This window comes from Cavia porcellus, unplaced genomic scaffold, assembly GCF_034190915.1.
Source record: "Cavia porcellus strain 051 isolate PalLab524CR breed Dunkin Hartley unplaced genomic scaffold, mCavPor4.1 scaffold_17, whole genome shotgun sequence".
In the NCBI taxonomy this organism is placed as follows: domain Eukaryota; kingdom Metazoa; phylum Chordata; class Mammalia; order Rodentia; family Caviidae; genus Cavia; species Cavia porcellus.
In genome coordinates, this window is record NW_026947500.1 from 45,429,049 (window position 1) to 45,441,939 (window position 12,891).

Below are 12,891 nucleotides of genomic sequence, written 5' to 3' on the forward strand. Positions count from 1 at the left end.
CGCTGTGAGGTCGAAGTTGGGAGCTCAGTGCCAGTCTGGACTACAAAGTGAGACCCTGTCTTAAAAAAAGAAAAAAACAAAGAAAGAAAGAAAGAAAAACTGGGGGTGGGTGCTGGGAATGCAGCTCAGTGCAAAGGGCCTGGGGTTAGCTCCTAGTGCTGCAAAAATAAAAATAAAATAAATAAATAACAAATATAAATTAGACACTTAAAACACAACAGGGCCACAAATCCATGGACTCAGGTGACCCTCCTACCTCATCCCCCTGGTGGCCGGGGCTCCAGGCTGCACGAGCAAGCCTGGCCTTGTCCCCAAGCTTCTGACCCACAGAGGTCCGAGTGTTTCTCCCCCGCTCTGTATTTTAGGGTGCTTTTCCTACTTGCTGCCAATTGCTAAGATCTGGAGACTGGGCGGCAAATTCCCTTCTTCCTGCTCGTTCTCCCTCCCATCTTTGCAGGATTTCCGGTTGTCACTTTCATCCCACTGTCCCCTGGTTCTCCCACTTGTGTGGGAGTGGCTGGGGGTGATGCCCTGGGCGGGAGGATGGTGTGGGGCCCAGAGGCCTCAAGGCTCATCCTGCCAAGGATTTGTGTTGTCACACTGTCTCGTCTTGTCATCTGGTCCTCTGCTGGAACTCCAGCCATTGGCTGATCCCTGCCATCCCAGCTTCCCCCCATCACAGACATCCGAGCTGTATTCAAGTCATTCATTCTCAGTGCTCAACACATTGCTTCTCTTCCTGCGTATCTGAGACTCCAATGGGCAGTAGGTTGAATGGCAGCCCCGAAAGAAAGCCTGCTAAGGAGGCTGAGGCAGGAGGATCTCAAGTAGGAGCGTATGGAGGGAAAGCAGGTCCACTGACACACACACACACACACACACACACACGCACACACACGCCCAGTCTCAGCCCTCCATGCAGAACTTGGTTTTCTTGATTTAAAACGACTACTCAGTGTGAGGTTCTTCGTTACAACAGCCAAAGGAAGAACTACAGTATCAATTCCATTTTTTATGGTGTTTCCTGCTTTTTATTATTTATTTTTTGAGACAAGGTCTCTGTGCAACGCAGGCTGGCCTGGAACTCACTGTGTAGCCCAAACTGGCTTTGAACTGCAGGTGGTCCTCCTGCCTCAGCCTCCCAGCCCTGGCGTTATGGGCGTGGGCCACCACAGCCAGCTCCTCAGCCTTTTATTTTGGAAGAATTCCAGTTTTGACAGCCCCTCCCTTTCATTCCCCCCTCCCTCTCTCCGTCCCCACCCCGTGTTTTTCTCTTTTTTCTTTTTGGTTTTGGAGACTGGGTCTTGCTCTGTAACACAGGCTGACCCTGAAGTCATGGTGCCTCCGGAGCACTGGGGTGACAGGCATCACCACCACGTCCGGCTCCTGTTTCCATCTGCATAGTCTGGAAGGGAGGCTGAGCTCTCTAGAACTCGGGGGCAGCATCCCGGCCCCTGATGGTGACTGTTCTAGGAAGTCCTGAGATGTCCCTGGGCCTCATGGGTTCCACCCTGCCCCACTAACTCTGCCCACCCTCCAACAGGTGCCCTGGGCCGGCCCAGCAAAGTGTCAAATACCATTGGCCCCAGGGACATTCCAGCTGTTTGGTGCCCCACCCGCCGCCACCTGTCCTGACCTGATGTCTGTCTCTGAGACAGTGCAGGCACGGGCGGGAGGCCTGGCTCCAGCGTCACATTCTATGGCACGAGTACCTTGCCAGGACAGATCTTTTCAGTCTGGGTCCCCTGCCCCATATGCTAGCTGCTGGAAGCCTCTGGAATCTTCTGGAAGGTCCCTCGGTGAGGCTGCACTGAGCTCACCTCATGAGAAATGCAACACCCTGCCAGCAGATACACGGGCCCTGCCCCGGCGCCAGGGCCACGAGGAGCATTTTGAGGCAAAAGTCTTAAGTTGTCTTTGATTCTTTTATTTCCACTTCACCCACATCCAAAGCAAGACAGGCTGGCTCTGCTTTCTGCACAGCCCTGTCTGCTTGCTGCCCGCCCGGCAGGGATGGACCTGGGGCCAGCTGGGGCCAGGACAGGACGTCACCATCGCCCAGCCCTGTCTGGGAGTCACCCCGTCCCCACACTCTATCCTGGACCTCTCTGAGGCCCTGAACCCTGCATCAGTAAGCCCAAGATGCTTCTAGTCAGGCATGGGGGCACACACCTATTATCCCAGCACTCTGGGAGGCTGAAGCAGGAGGATCACAGTTTGAGCTCAGCCTGGGCAATGTAGTGACTTAGCAAGACCCTGTCTCAAAATTTAAAAATTTAAAAAGGAGCTAAGGGTATGGGTCAGGGTGGAAGCCCTAGGTTCAATCCCTAATATCAAGACAATTTCCCCCTCCGGCCAAATAAGAGGGCCGGGCCGCCTGCCACCTTTCAGAACCATCTACAGCCTGCTGCCTGGGGGGACACTGCTGTCACCCAATCCTGCCCCTCTGCAAGTAGGTTCTCAGGTCCGACCGTGGGAGCCGCTAGGCTCCTGCCTGCACTTCAGGAAGGCTGCTGGGGGTCCCTCGCCTCCTACAGGGCCGCCGCACCCCTGGGAGGGCTTGCCATGGATGAGCATGGTCCTGTCCCCTGGCCTGGATCGCTGTCCCCTGGCGTGGATTGGGATGGAGTCAGAGTTCACTGTCAGCAGTGAGTCCCATGACCCACGGCTCCGCCCCCACGCCCCTCCCCAGACCACTCTGCCCCTAAGGCGCCGCCAGATCACCACTTCTGCAGCCTCCTCGTTGGACGCAGGCTAGGGGACAACGTCAGCATTGCCTCATCCGCTGCCCACAGAGCCTGCTGGGACTGATGTCGCTCAAGGAAGGAACTCGGGTGCCGAGCCCCGCACTCACTCGGCTTTGCTGGGCTTGGGGCTGTGGGCTTCGGCCCAGTCGTACTCCCGCAGATCGCTCACCTCGCGCATCTGGCCCGTCAGCACCTTCACCGCCAGGGCCACGATGTACTGTGGGGGGAAGCAGGCAGTGTGGCCACAGGCCCTTTATGCATGCTCCTGCTCTGGCCCTGACCTGTGGGAGCACAGCTGCCCGACGGTAGGGACAGATTGGGACTGCCTGGCCAGCCCGGAAGCCACTCACCAGGAACCAGTACAAGTTCATCACCGTGAGCAGTAGCAGGAGCGCGTTGAAGAAGAAGTAGAAGGGTATGTCAGGCACCGATATGAGACTGGTGTGCAGTGTGGCATATAGGACCTTGAGTGGGAACCAGTACAGCCGGAACCAGAACCTGGGGGGCATACAGGAGGATGCAGGAAGAAGGGGGCCAGCAGCCCCCCCCAGGACCCTCGACGCCAGCCTCGTCTGGCCCCGCCCACAACCAGGCACCACCCCTTCAGCCTGACCACGCCCCTCAGCCCATCCCTTCCCAGCATAGCCCCACCCCTCCCCTGGAGGCCCCGCCCACTGACCAGCTGACACAGAAGCACAGGCAGCCCAGGTCCGCCAGCAGCCCATGCAGCCGATGGTAGGTGCCGCCCGCGGCCTTGAAGTAGGTGTTGAGCTTGGTGAACTCCAGCTGCACGTCGGTGATGTCGTGCAGGAAGAACACCAAGAGGCCCACGTTGTGGTACCTGGGGGGGCAAGACGTGGCTTGCACTGCACCCCACATGCCTTGGCCTCCTTGTCCCCATCCCCACATGGCTGGGGCTACCCGGTCCCCTCTCCATGACCTCTGAATTCCATGACCCAGACTCTGGGGGGCCTGGACTACACGGAGTCCACATCTCTTATTGAACCATCAGGCCACGCTCTTGATCCCAGCTCCGTGCACTGCCCGGGAACGGCTGCCAGTCCCGCTTGGGTTGTGGGGTGTCAGTGTGTCCCCAACAGCACACTTGCTCCTGCCACAGGCCCTTTGCATGGCACTCCATCCCCATCTGTCACCTGATTATAACCTCAAGTGCCACCGTCTCTGAACCGTCCTTGAACTTTCCAGCATTGCAGGAATGTTCTACATCCCTACTGTTGCCCAAAGCAGCTGCCAGCCTTACCAGGCTACCCAGCTCTACCACTGTGGCCACTGCAGCTGAGAAACAGCTGGGCCTTAATTTAAGTTGGGTTAAAGTGGATACAAGACAGATGGCCCAGGCCTGTGGCCTCAACTGTTCAGGAGGCTGAGGCAGGAAGACTGCTTGAATTCATGGCCAATGTGGGCAACACATGGAGAAACCACCTCAAAAATACATGCATGGACTGATGAACCCAGTGTGTGCAAAACTCTGTCATTTCATGGATAATCAAGCAGGGCATGGTGGTGCACACCTGTCATCCTAGCATTCAGGAGGTTCACTGCAAGTTCAAGACCAGCCTGGGCTACAAAGTGAGCTCAAGGCCAGCTTGAACTGCACAGCAAGACAAAAAAGACAAGCAAGCCTCAAAAGACAGAAAATACACACACACACATATTATACACATATTATATGGCATAGTAGCCCACACCTGTAATCCTAGCACTCAGGAGGCTGAAGCAGGAGGATGGCTTTGAGTTCAGGGCCAGTCTGGACTATACAACCAGACCCTGTCTCAAAATACTAGAAAAAAGAAATGGAGCCATCACATGGACTGACAAGAATATACTTTTCACCTTGGTTTGAAATGGGTTGTTTTTTTTTACTTGCATATGAACAGAGAGCATAGCAGATGGGGGGTGAGGGCCACACTGAAGGCGGAATGCAGGGGGCGCTGCGCTAAACCCCAGCTCCCTGCATTTCACTCTGAGAAAGGATCTCAGTAAGTTACCCAGGTTGGGCTCAAATTTATGACCTGCCTGCCTCAGCCTCCTGGGAAACTGGGATTAAGGCATGCCCCACTGTGCCCAGTCACTGCTGTAGGTTCCAGAATACCAGGGTGCCTGGTGTCCATGGCCAGGCCTCCAGTGACGCCTTCAGGGCTTGGGCATCACCCAGATCGGGGTGGGCGGGGTGCTGCCCTCTGGGCCCGACCCCAGTCCTTCCAGGGCCCCAGGCTCCCAGCCCTCCCCAGCAGCCCTGGCTGTGCCCACCCAGCACTCCGCACTCACCTAAAGGCGTAGGAGCAGATGATGAGGGCCAGTGTGACCACGTGGTGGGCGAGCATGACCACCGAGTCCCTGCGCCAGGTGTCCATGTAGAGCGTGGCATAGACGGAATGCCCATAGAAGCTGCCCTGCAGCAGGTACTCGGCTGCAATGTCCTGGGGCACCGCCATGCCCGGCATCCAGTCTGGGGACAGCAGCGCCATGGTCAGGAAACTCTGGGGCCTCCCTGGCAGCCCAGCACTGGGAGACCACAGTGCCCCCAAGTGCGGAGGAGAAATGACACTGGTTTTCTTCTGCTTTTGTTCTTTTGAGACAGAGTCAAATGTGCAGCCCAGGCCGGCCTCACACTTGTGATCACACTTGTCCTGCCTCAGCCTCTCGAGTGCAGGGATCACAGGTGAGCACCACTGTACCCAGCCTGACCACTGATTTTCTATTCCCAAATCCTCCTTTGTAGCCCAGGCTGGTCTTGAACTTACAATGATCCTCTTGCCTCAGCCTCCTGAGTGCTGAGATGACTGCTACCAAGCCCAGATTCTATCCATCTTTTTTTTTTTTTTTTGTCGTTTTTGTTTTTATCGGTACCAGGGATTGGACTCACAACTGCCTGCTTGCAAGGCTGGCGCTTATGCCACTAAGCTAAATCCCCAGCCCCTACCCATCATTTATTAATAGCCCCCAGCCCCACCCAGAACCCCCATGCTGGAGCTCAGTGTTTTCCTTTTTTAATTTTTTATTCTGAGACAGGGTCTCACTGAGCCATTGTTACCTAGACTGTGCTCAAACTTGGGATCCCCCTGCCTCAGCCTCCCACATTGCTGGGATGACAGGTAAACACCTCTAACAGGCCTTTTTTTTTTTTTCTTTTGAGCAGGTTCAGATTTCTAGAAATTTCCAGCAGGTGGCAGAAGGGCTCACACTCTGCCACCTCTGCAGTACACAGGGGTTGCTATTAGGGAGCCTACAGGTACACACATTTTCTGTAAACGATGAGGTGTCCCTGTGTTCTTTTTTTTTTTTTAGCCCAGGCTGGCCTCAAACTCACCGTGACCCTGCCTCAGCCTCCAAGTACTGGAATGACAGGCATGCACTGCCATGCCCAGCTCCTTGCTTTCCTCTTAAACCAATCCTGGGCTCTGCCCTCCAGAACCGAAGTCCCTCTCCACTGTGGCCCCAGCTTGGTCCCCATGGAAGCCAGGCTGGTCTCTCACCCCGGGCTCCCCACATCTGTGCATGGGGCCCCCGCTGTCACCTGAGCTACCCCATTCCATCCTTGGCCACCATCAATGAGACACACAGATGTGCAGACCCCAACCCCGTGGTGTCCCTGCCCTCACCTCAGCAACAGCCCCGCTTCATCAGTGACCCAGGCCTGCGCCCCCATCATCCTGCTGGTCGGCCTCCCCTGGCCACCTGGCACATTCGAGGCCAGATCTGTGCCCCAGGGGACTGGATGGGCTTCAGCTGGGTGTGGAGCTGCACACTCGACTAACAGTCCAGCTATTTGTGAGGCTGAGGAAGGAAGATCACAGCTAGACCTGTCCCTATTAAGAAGATGGAAAGGGTGGGGGCGTGACTGGTGACGAGCACTGGGCAGTGTCCCAGCCCTTTGGCAAAAATAAGGAGGAACCACAGACACACAGGACCTGGGCATGTCCTCCCTGTCCACAGCAGCGCGACTGCCACCGCCAAAGGCAGAGGAGCCGCAGCACCTCAGGCCCAAGCAGCAGCAGGGAGGGGTACAGCAAGCCTCACTCGGCCTTGGCAAGGGGATAGGGTGCTGACTCCCCACAGCCCCTGAAAACGTGAGGTGAAGTCACACACTCCAGACAGGAAAAGTCGCATGGTATGTGGTGCCATTGATGGAAGTGTCCCGAGCACAGCAGGGCTGTGTGTGTACATGTGCACACCACACATGTATGATCCAGCACTCTGGGAGGCTGAGGCAGGAGGATGGTGAATCTGAGTCCAGTCTAGACGAATTAGTGACATAGCGAGACACCATCTCAAGATAAAAAAAAAAAGGGTAGGTGTGATGGCACCTGCGGGTCATCCCAGCACTCTGGAGGCTGAGGCAGGAGGATCTCTGTACCTAAGATTATGTACCTTGGATACATAATGAGCTCTAGACCAGCCTGTCATAGCGAAACCCTGTCTCAAAAAGACAAACAGAGGCCAGGCGTGGTGGCTCATGCCTATAATCTCAGCACTTGGGAGGCTGAGGCAGGAGGATCATTGCAAGTTTGAGACCAGCCTGGGCTACAAATTGAGTTCAAAGCCAGTCTTGACTGCATAGAGAGATCCTGTCTCAAAAACACAAGAAAAGAAAATAAAAGAATCAGAATAAAAAATATAAAGGGCAAGGGCTGCAGTTTCTGTGTGAAGGCCCTGGGTTCAGTCCTGAGTACTCCAAAACCTAACAAAAACTGGACCACATCAAGTAAAGGGCTTCTTCACAGTGAGGAAATGGTTGGTGGCTGAGGACAGCTTACCCTGTGGGAGGGAGCACTGTCCTTTACATGCAACTATTTAGTGAAACTGGCCAATGTTCACATTTCTCAAACAAAGTATCCAACCGAGGACACGCTGACTGCTATGAACCCCCAAGCCCTCAGCCACTGGGAACACACTCTCCCCTCACTCCTGCCACTTCTTGCCAAAGCTCAGGGTCTTCTTTAGTTTTTTTGAGACAGGGTCCTGCCATTAGTGCAGGCTGGCCTTGACCTCACTGTGTAGCCCAGGCTTGCTTTGAACATGCAGGGATTCTCCTGCCTCAGCCTCTTGAGTACAAGGATTCTAGGTGTGCACCATCATTCCTGGCTGTAATAAAAATTTTTAAATGGAAGCTGTTACTGTATCTTTCCATTCTGTATTAGGAGCTCAAAAATCTTAAGGAAAACACCAAGTAATACAATTACAAACTGGACAAATTGTTGTCCCATGAGTGCAGGTTTATAACCCTGACTACTTAGGAGGCCGGGGAAGGAGGGTCACAACTTTGAGGCCAGCCCAGGAAATAAGATAATTAATTCAATAAAAGTAATCAATGAGTCCATGGCTGATTTGTTTTTGAACCCCAGTGTGACGTATTCACCATAGACCAAGCGCCTGAGCCAGCTATAGGTTTGGCAGTGTGTGGCTGTCGCTGCCACTGTCTCTGAGGGCTCTGTTCCTAGGGACGCACCACTGGCAGGGACCTCGTGGGAGATAGTCCACGTTTTCCTGCCTGGCTGGGAAGCTGTCGGGAGCTTCACTTGTACTCACTCCCGATCCCGGTACCTAGTAGTCCTGGGGCTCTGGCCCGGCCCTTCTATTATTATTAATTACTATTATAATTAGGTGCCTGCTGTGTGGTGCCTCTGTGTCCTGCACAAGGCCTGGAATACTCTATAAACGCTTGATAAACACATATGTAAAGACACGGCTCTCTGCTGGGAGTGATGGAGTACATGCCATGCGCCTGTGATCCTAGCACTTGAGAGGCTGAGGCAGGAAGATCACTGTGAGTTCAAGGCCAGCCTGAACTGCACAGCAAGCACCTGACTCAAAAAAACAAAACAACAACAACAACAACAAAACACTCTGCAAAATAAAGTAAAAATAAGGGAACAAAAACAAATGAATAAATTTTTTTTAAAAAAGGGCTACAGGCAAAGCTGGAGGTGCTGAGCTCCTGGGGATGAGGTAGTCCGCCTCTGCCTGCATACACCTGGGGGCCTTGGCGTGAGCCGCCCTGGCACCTCTGCTGGCTGGGTTGGCCAAGTCCCCTCCTCCTCCTGGAGGCCAGGTGCCCCTTCTTGCCTCCAGAGTCCCGCATAGGGTTCCTTGCCCTGCGGGGCTTGCACACACACACCCCCCCCCCGTGCCCCAGGCCTACCATAGAAGACGGAGGGTGGATCGTGGAAGAAGGGGTAGTCGGTGCCCAGGAGCAGGTAGGCGCTGTAGCTCCAGCAGCCCAAGTAGACCAGAAACTTCCAGGCGCTCTCTGGCATCTTGGCAGCATCGCGGGGCAGAAGGTGGCAGCGCTTGGCCAGGGGCTGCGAGGGAGAAGGCCGAGCAGTTGGTGCGGCTCAGGCCAGCAGGGGACGCCAGGCAGGCAGGGGACGCCAGGCAGCCTGCGGGCAGCAGTGCACAGCGCCCGTCTGTGCTGGTTTTGCCAAGGCCCAAACCAACTGCCAGGGACTAAATTTAGCACTCAGCTGTCGATCGCCTCGGAGAGGGGGACACGGGACCTGAGGAGAGGGAGGCCCTGGGGTGAGCCTCGAGGAGCCGGGGGCTAGGGGTTGCAGGACAGAAGGTCTGAGAGAAGAGACAGGGTTTTGTCAGAAAGGGAAATGTGGGGTTACCTGGGGAACACAAGGCTGGCAAAGCCAAAGCACTCTATGCAGGTGCCAGAGATGTGGGGAGAAGTGACTGCAGGGGTAGCTGGGGTAACAGCAGAGAACTAGAGTGCCTGCCGCGTCCAGGCGAAAAGGGGGGGGACAGGGGGATGTGTGCCTGTGTCCCATCGGGAGCCCCGGTGGGAGAATGACGTGGTGCAGGAGGCAGTGGGGAGGCCAGCTGAGTCTGGCAGGACACCTGAGGGTTGCAGGGGTGCACAGCGACACAAAGGCAAAGCCAACAGAAAAAAAGGCCTGGGAGGAAGAATATGATGGGTGGGCGGGGTCTACGGCCTGGAGGCGGGGCCCCCATGCAGGATAAGCCCCGCCCCTTCCCCCACGCGGGCCAAGGGGGCTGAGGAGCCCGAAGTGGTTGTCATGGAGATAGCCAGCCCCCCCTACGGTAACCCTTGGCAACCAGGCTGCTGCCAAGATGAGTTTGGAAAAGGGGCGAGCTCTCTACCCACCTCTTGGAAAAGACGAGGCTGGAAACAGGGAGGGGCCCCCCCCCAGGCCCGGCCAGCTCCAAGGCGGAGGTGTCCCGGGCCTCACCAGCCTTGGGTCCCCTAGGCACGTGGGGATGGCTCTATCTGCCAGCCCTCATCTCCACGGCCTCCGGCTTCCTGGCTGCCATCTGGGATGGTCATACCCCGTCACACCGCCCCCCTCAGCGTGCAAGGTGGCGGCCAGGGTCTCTCTGCGCCCAGGGTGGGCACAGCGCGTCCAGACGACACCCCGGCTCCTCCTAGGCCTAACAAGGGCCGGCCTCTTTCTGGCCAGCAGAGAAAGGCCCCTTTGTTGGCGCTGGCCGCTGTGTCCCCGATCCCTCTCCCACTTGCAGTCGGCCTCGGGCGGGGCAACTCTGCCATCCACGGGGAGGGGGGGGTCATAGTCATGCTCGTGGTGACCCCAACCCTTCCACTAGCTCCTGCCAGAGGAAGATGACGGTGTCAAGAACCAATGTCATCATCGTGATCACTCTCCTCGGCCTCCCAGATTTGGAGCTCTTCCTTGGTTGCCCCCGGAGAGGGCACCGTCCAGGGCAGAGACTGCACCCCTTTCATCTCCAATGGAGGGGCCAAAGTGCGGTGCCCTGAGACCCAGGCCTTTGCGGCGCCGGACCGGAGGGGGGCGCTGACCAGGGGAGCGCAAGGCGGCAGCCGGGCGGACCCCGCACTGTCCTGGGCGCACCGCCAGAGTGCGTGGCGCAGGCGCCCTGTGCGCAGCCAGGCCCCCAACCAAGGTGCTGGGCGCCGGATCCCCAGCATCGCACGCAGCGGCTGAGCCCCCACACAGCAAGGGGTCTCACGTGCAGAACGCTCGACCCGCGCACCCCTCCCCCGGACCACACCTCTGCACCACCCCGCCCTCCACCCCGTGGGATGGAAAGGGGCCTCCGGCACTCCGACCTCTCCCGCTCGAGGCCCCGCGTTCTGCTGCCCCCAACGAGGCCCGCACCGACAATTAAGCGACGTGGCCCTGGGCCCTGAATCCCCCGGCCGAACCGCCCACCCCCCACTGCCACGCCCGGGGTCCCCAACCCCCGCCTCCAGCCCTGGGCGGGCGCACTGACCCGAAAGAGGCGCGCTGTGGCTGCGGAGCGCAGCGCGGTCCAGCCGATCGCACACAGCGCCAGCAGCAGCAGTTCGGGCGGCGCCAGGTGCGCGTGCTCGGCCAGGCCGCGGCGCGCCAGCCCCCAGCCGCAGTCCGCGCAACCCCGCGCGGCCGCCAGCGCGCTGCCCCAGCCCCGCGTCACCAGCTGTGCGTAGCTCGGCATCGGTTCGGGTGCAGCGGGCCCCGCCACCGCCGCTGCCGCCGCCATGCTGTCCCCGCAGCCCGCCCCGGTGGCCGCCGGATCCCAGCGCCTAGCGTCACGCGCCGCCGCCGGGCCGGGGGCGCGCGGCCCCGGCACCAAGGACGGAGGGGCGGAGCCTGCTCGAGCTCCGCCCCGGCGGGGGCGTGCCGCGGCGCACCCCTCTTCCAGCTGAGCAAACCAGGGGAGCAACGGGACCCCTGCGGACCCGGAGCGTGGAAGCATCACTCCTCGCCGATCCTGGGGCCCTCACACCTCCTAGACATGAGGCCAGGCGCTCATCGCAGTCCTGGTTCACCCGATGGCCTCTCCACATCAGGAGTGTGGGATACACGAAGGCTCCCCCGCAGGAGTTGCAGGATGCGGCCCAGGGGACCTGCGACATTTCCTGGTCCCGCTCTGCTCTTCAGTCTGGGGCAGGCTGCTGCGGCTGAGTGACTGAGATTGGAGTGGTGAGGCTGGGCCAGGCCGGGTCACTATGGCCCAGATGGGAGTCAGGGGCTGGGGCACAGCAGGGAGCAGGGTAAACAGCAGGATCCTGATCACCATGGTAGCCAGGGGTGGCGGCAGGCCTACGACCCCAGAATTCTGGGAGTCCAAGGCAGGGGATTGCAAGTTTGAGTTCAGTCTGAAAAATTCAGAAAGACCCTGTCTCAAAAAGTAAAGGGACCAGGGACACAGCCCAGTGCAGAGGCCCCGGATGATGTCTCTAATGCCACTTGCAGGGCACTTCACTGAGAACCCCTCAAGTGACTGTCTACTGCCCAGGCCCAATGCCCTCCCTCCTTGCAGTGATCCCAGCCCACCCGCCTTAGCACGTGGTGGTTCTCGGTCTTGGCCTGTGACCCTGGCTCCACCCTCCCCCACCCCTTTGTAAGACACTGGTCACCGACTAGGGATTTAGCTCAGGGGCATAAGCACCTGCCTGGCAAGCACAAGGTCATGAGTTCTATCCCAGTACCAAAAAAAAAAAAAAAAAAAAAAAACGTGGACATTGCTATCTACAGGGCTCTGGGCCTCAGTGCTGCCCAACGCCACCTGACCCATTTAAATCCCACCCTGCCTGGCCTCATCACAGCCCACACAGGTCATCAGCCCACTGCCTGTGTACCCTCGTAGGGGCTGAGGAACAGGCTCTAAGGCCTGGCTGGAGGCCACCACACTATCTGGTAGCCATGGTCCCTGGGGTAATTGGAGAGCCTGCCCTGTGCCCAGCTCGGTTTCTCTCCTGTGGCAGATGTGGTGGGGTTCCAAGGCTGGCATAACCACCCCCTCAACGCCCCAGAGCTTATCTGGGACCAGCCTGGGGTGCTACTGCCCAGGGAGGCCATTGGGCCACGAGGTCCCACCACCCTGCCCCATGCTGGCTGCCAGGGAGGCCTTGGCTGGAAGGCAGGTGCCCAAGGAAGGCAAAGGCAGCACAATTGCAGGCCACCTTATCTCCTCGACAACAGCTAACAGGCCCCAGTCCAGACCAGGTGGGTGGCTGGGGGGGGACAGGCCAGCCAGTACAGGCGGCTCTTGGCCCCAGACCAGTGTGGCTGGCAGCCAGGGCTCGGGAGCTTGGGTCTCGGAGCATCTTTGTTCCACTGGCAACACTGGCAGCTGCTAAGATGAGGGGCCTGAGGCTAATGTGTCCCCAGCCCCTGCCACCTGGAACCAAGGC

The 12,891-nt window shown here is 58.1% G+C and overlaps 1 protein-coding gene across 1 annotated transcript; it reads right to left on the reverse strand.

Annotated features, from left to right (window-relative positions):
• Positions 1-1,911: 1,911 nt before the first annotated feature.
• Positions 1,912-11,307, reverse strand: Cers1 (ceramide synthase 1). Its single transcript, XM_063228026.1, has 6 exons — positions 10,986-11,307; positions 8,911-9,070; positions 5,037-5,217; positions 3,427-3,588; positions 3,098-3,245; positions 1,912-2,964 (listed from the first exon to the last, which is right to left on the reverse strand). Exons 1-6 carry the CDS (start codon positions 11,232-11,234, stop codon positions 2,851-2,853), a joined length of 1,014 nt encoding a protein of 337 aa, XP_063084096.1. The 5' UTR covers positions 11,235-11,307; the 3' UTR covers positions 1,912-2,850.
• Positions 11,308-12,891: the final 1,584 nt, after the last annotated feature.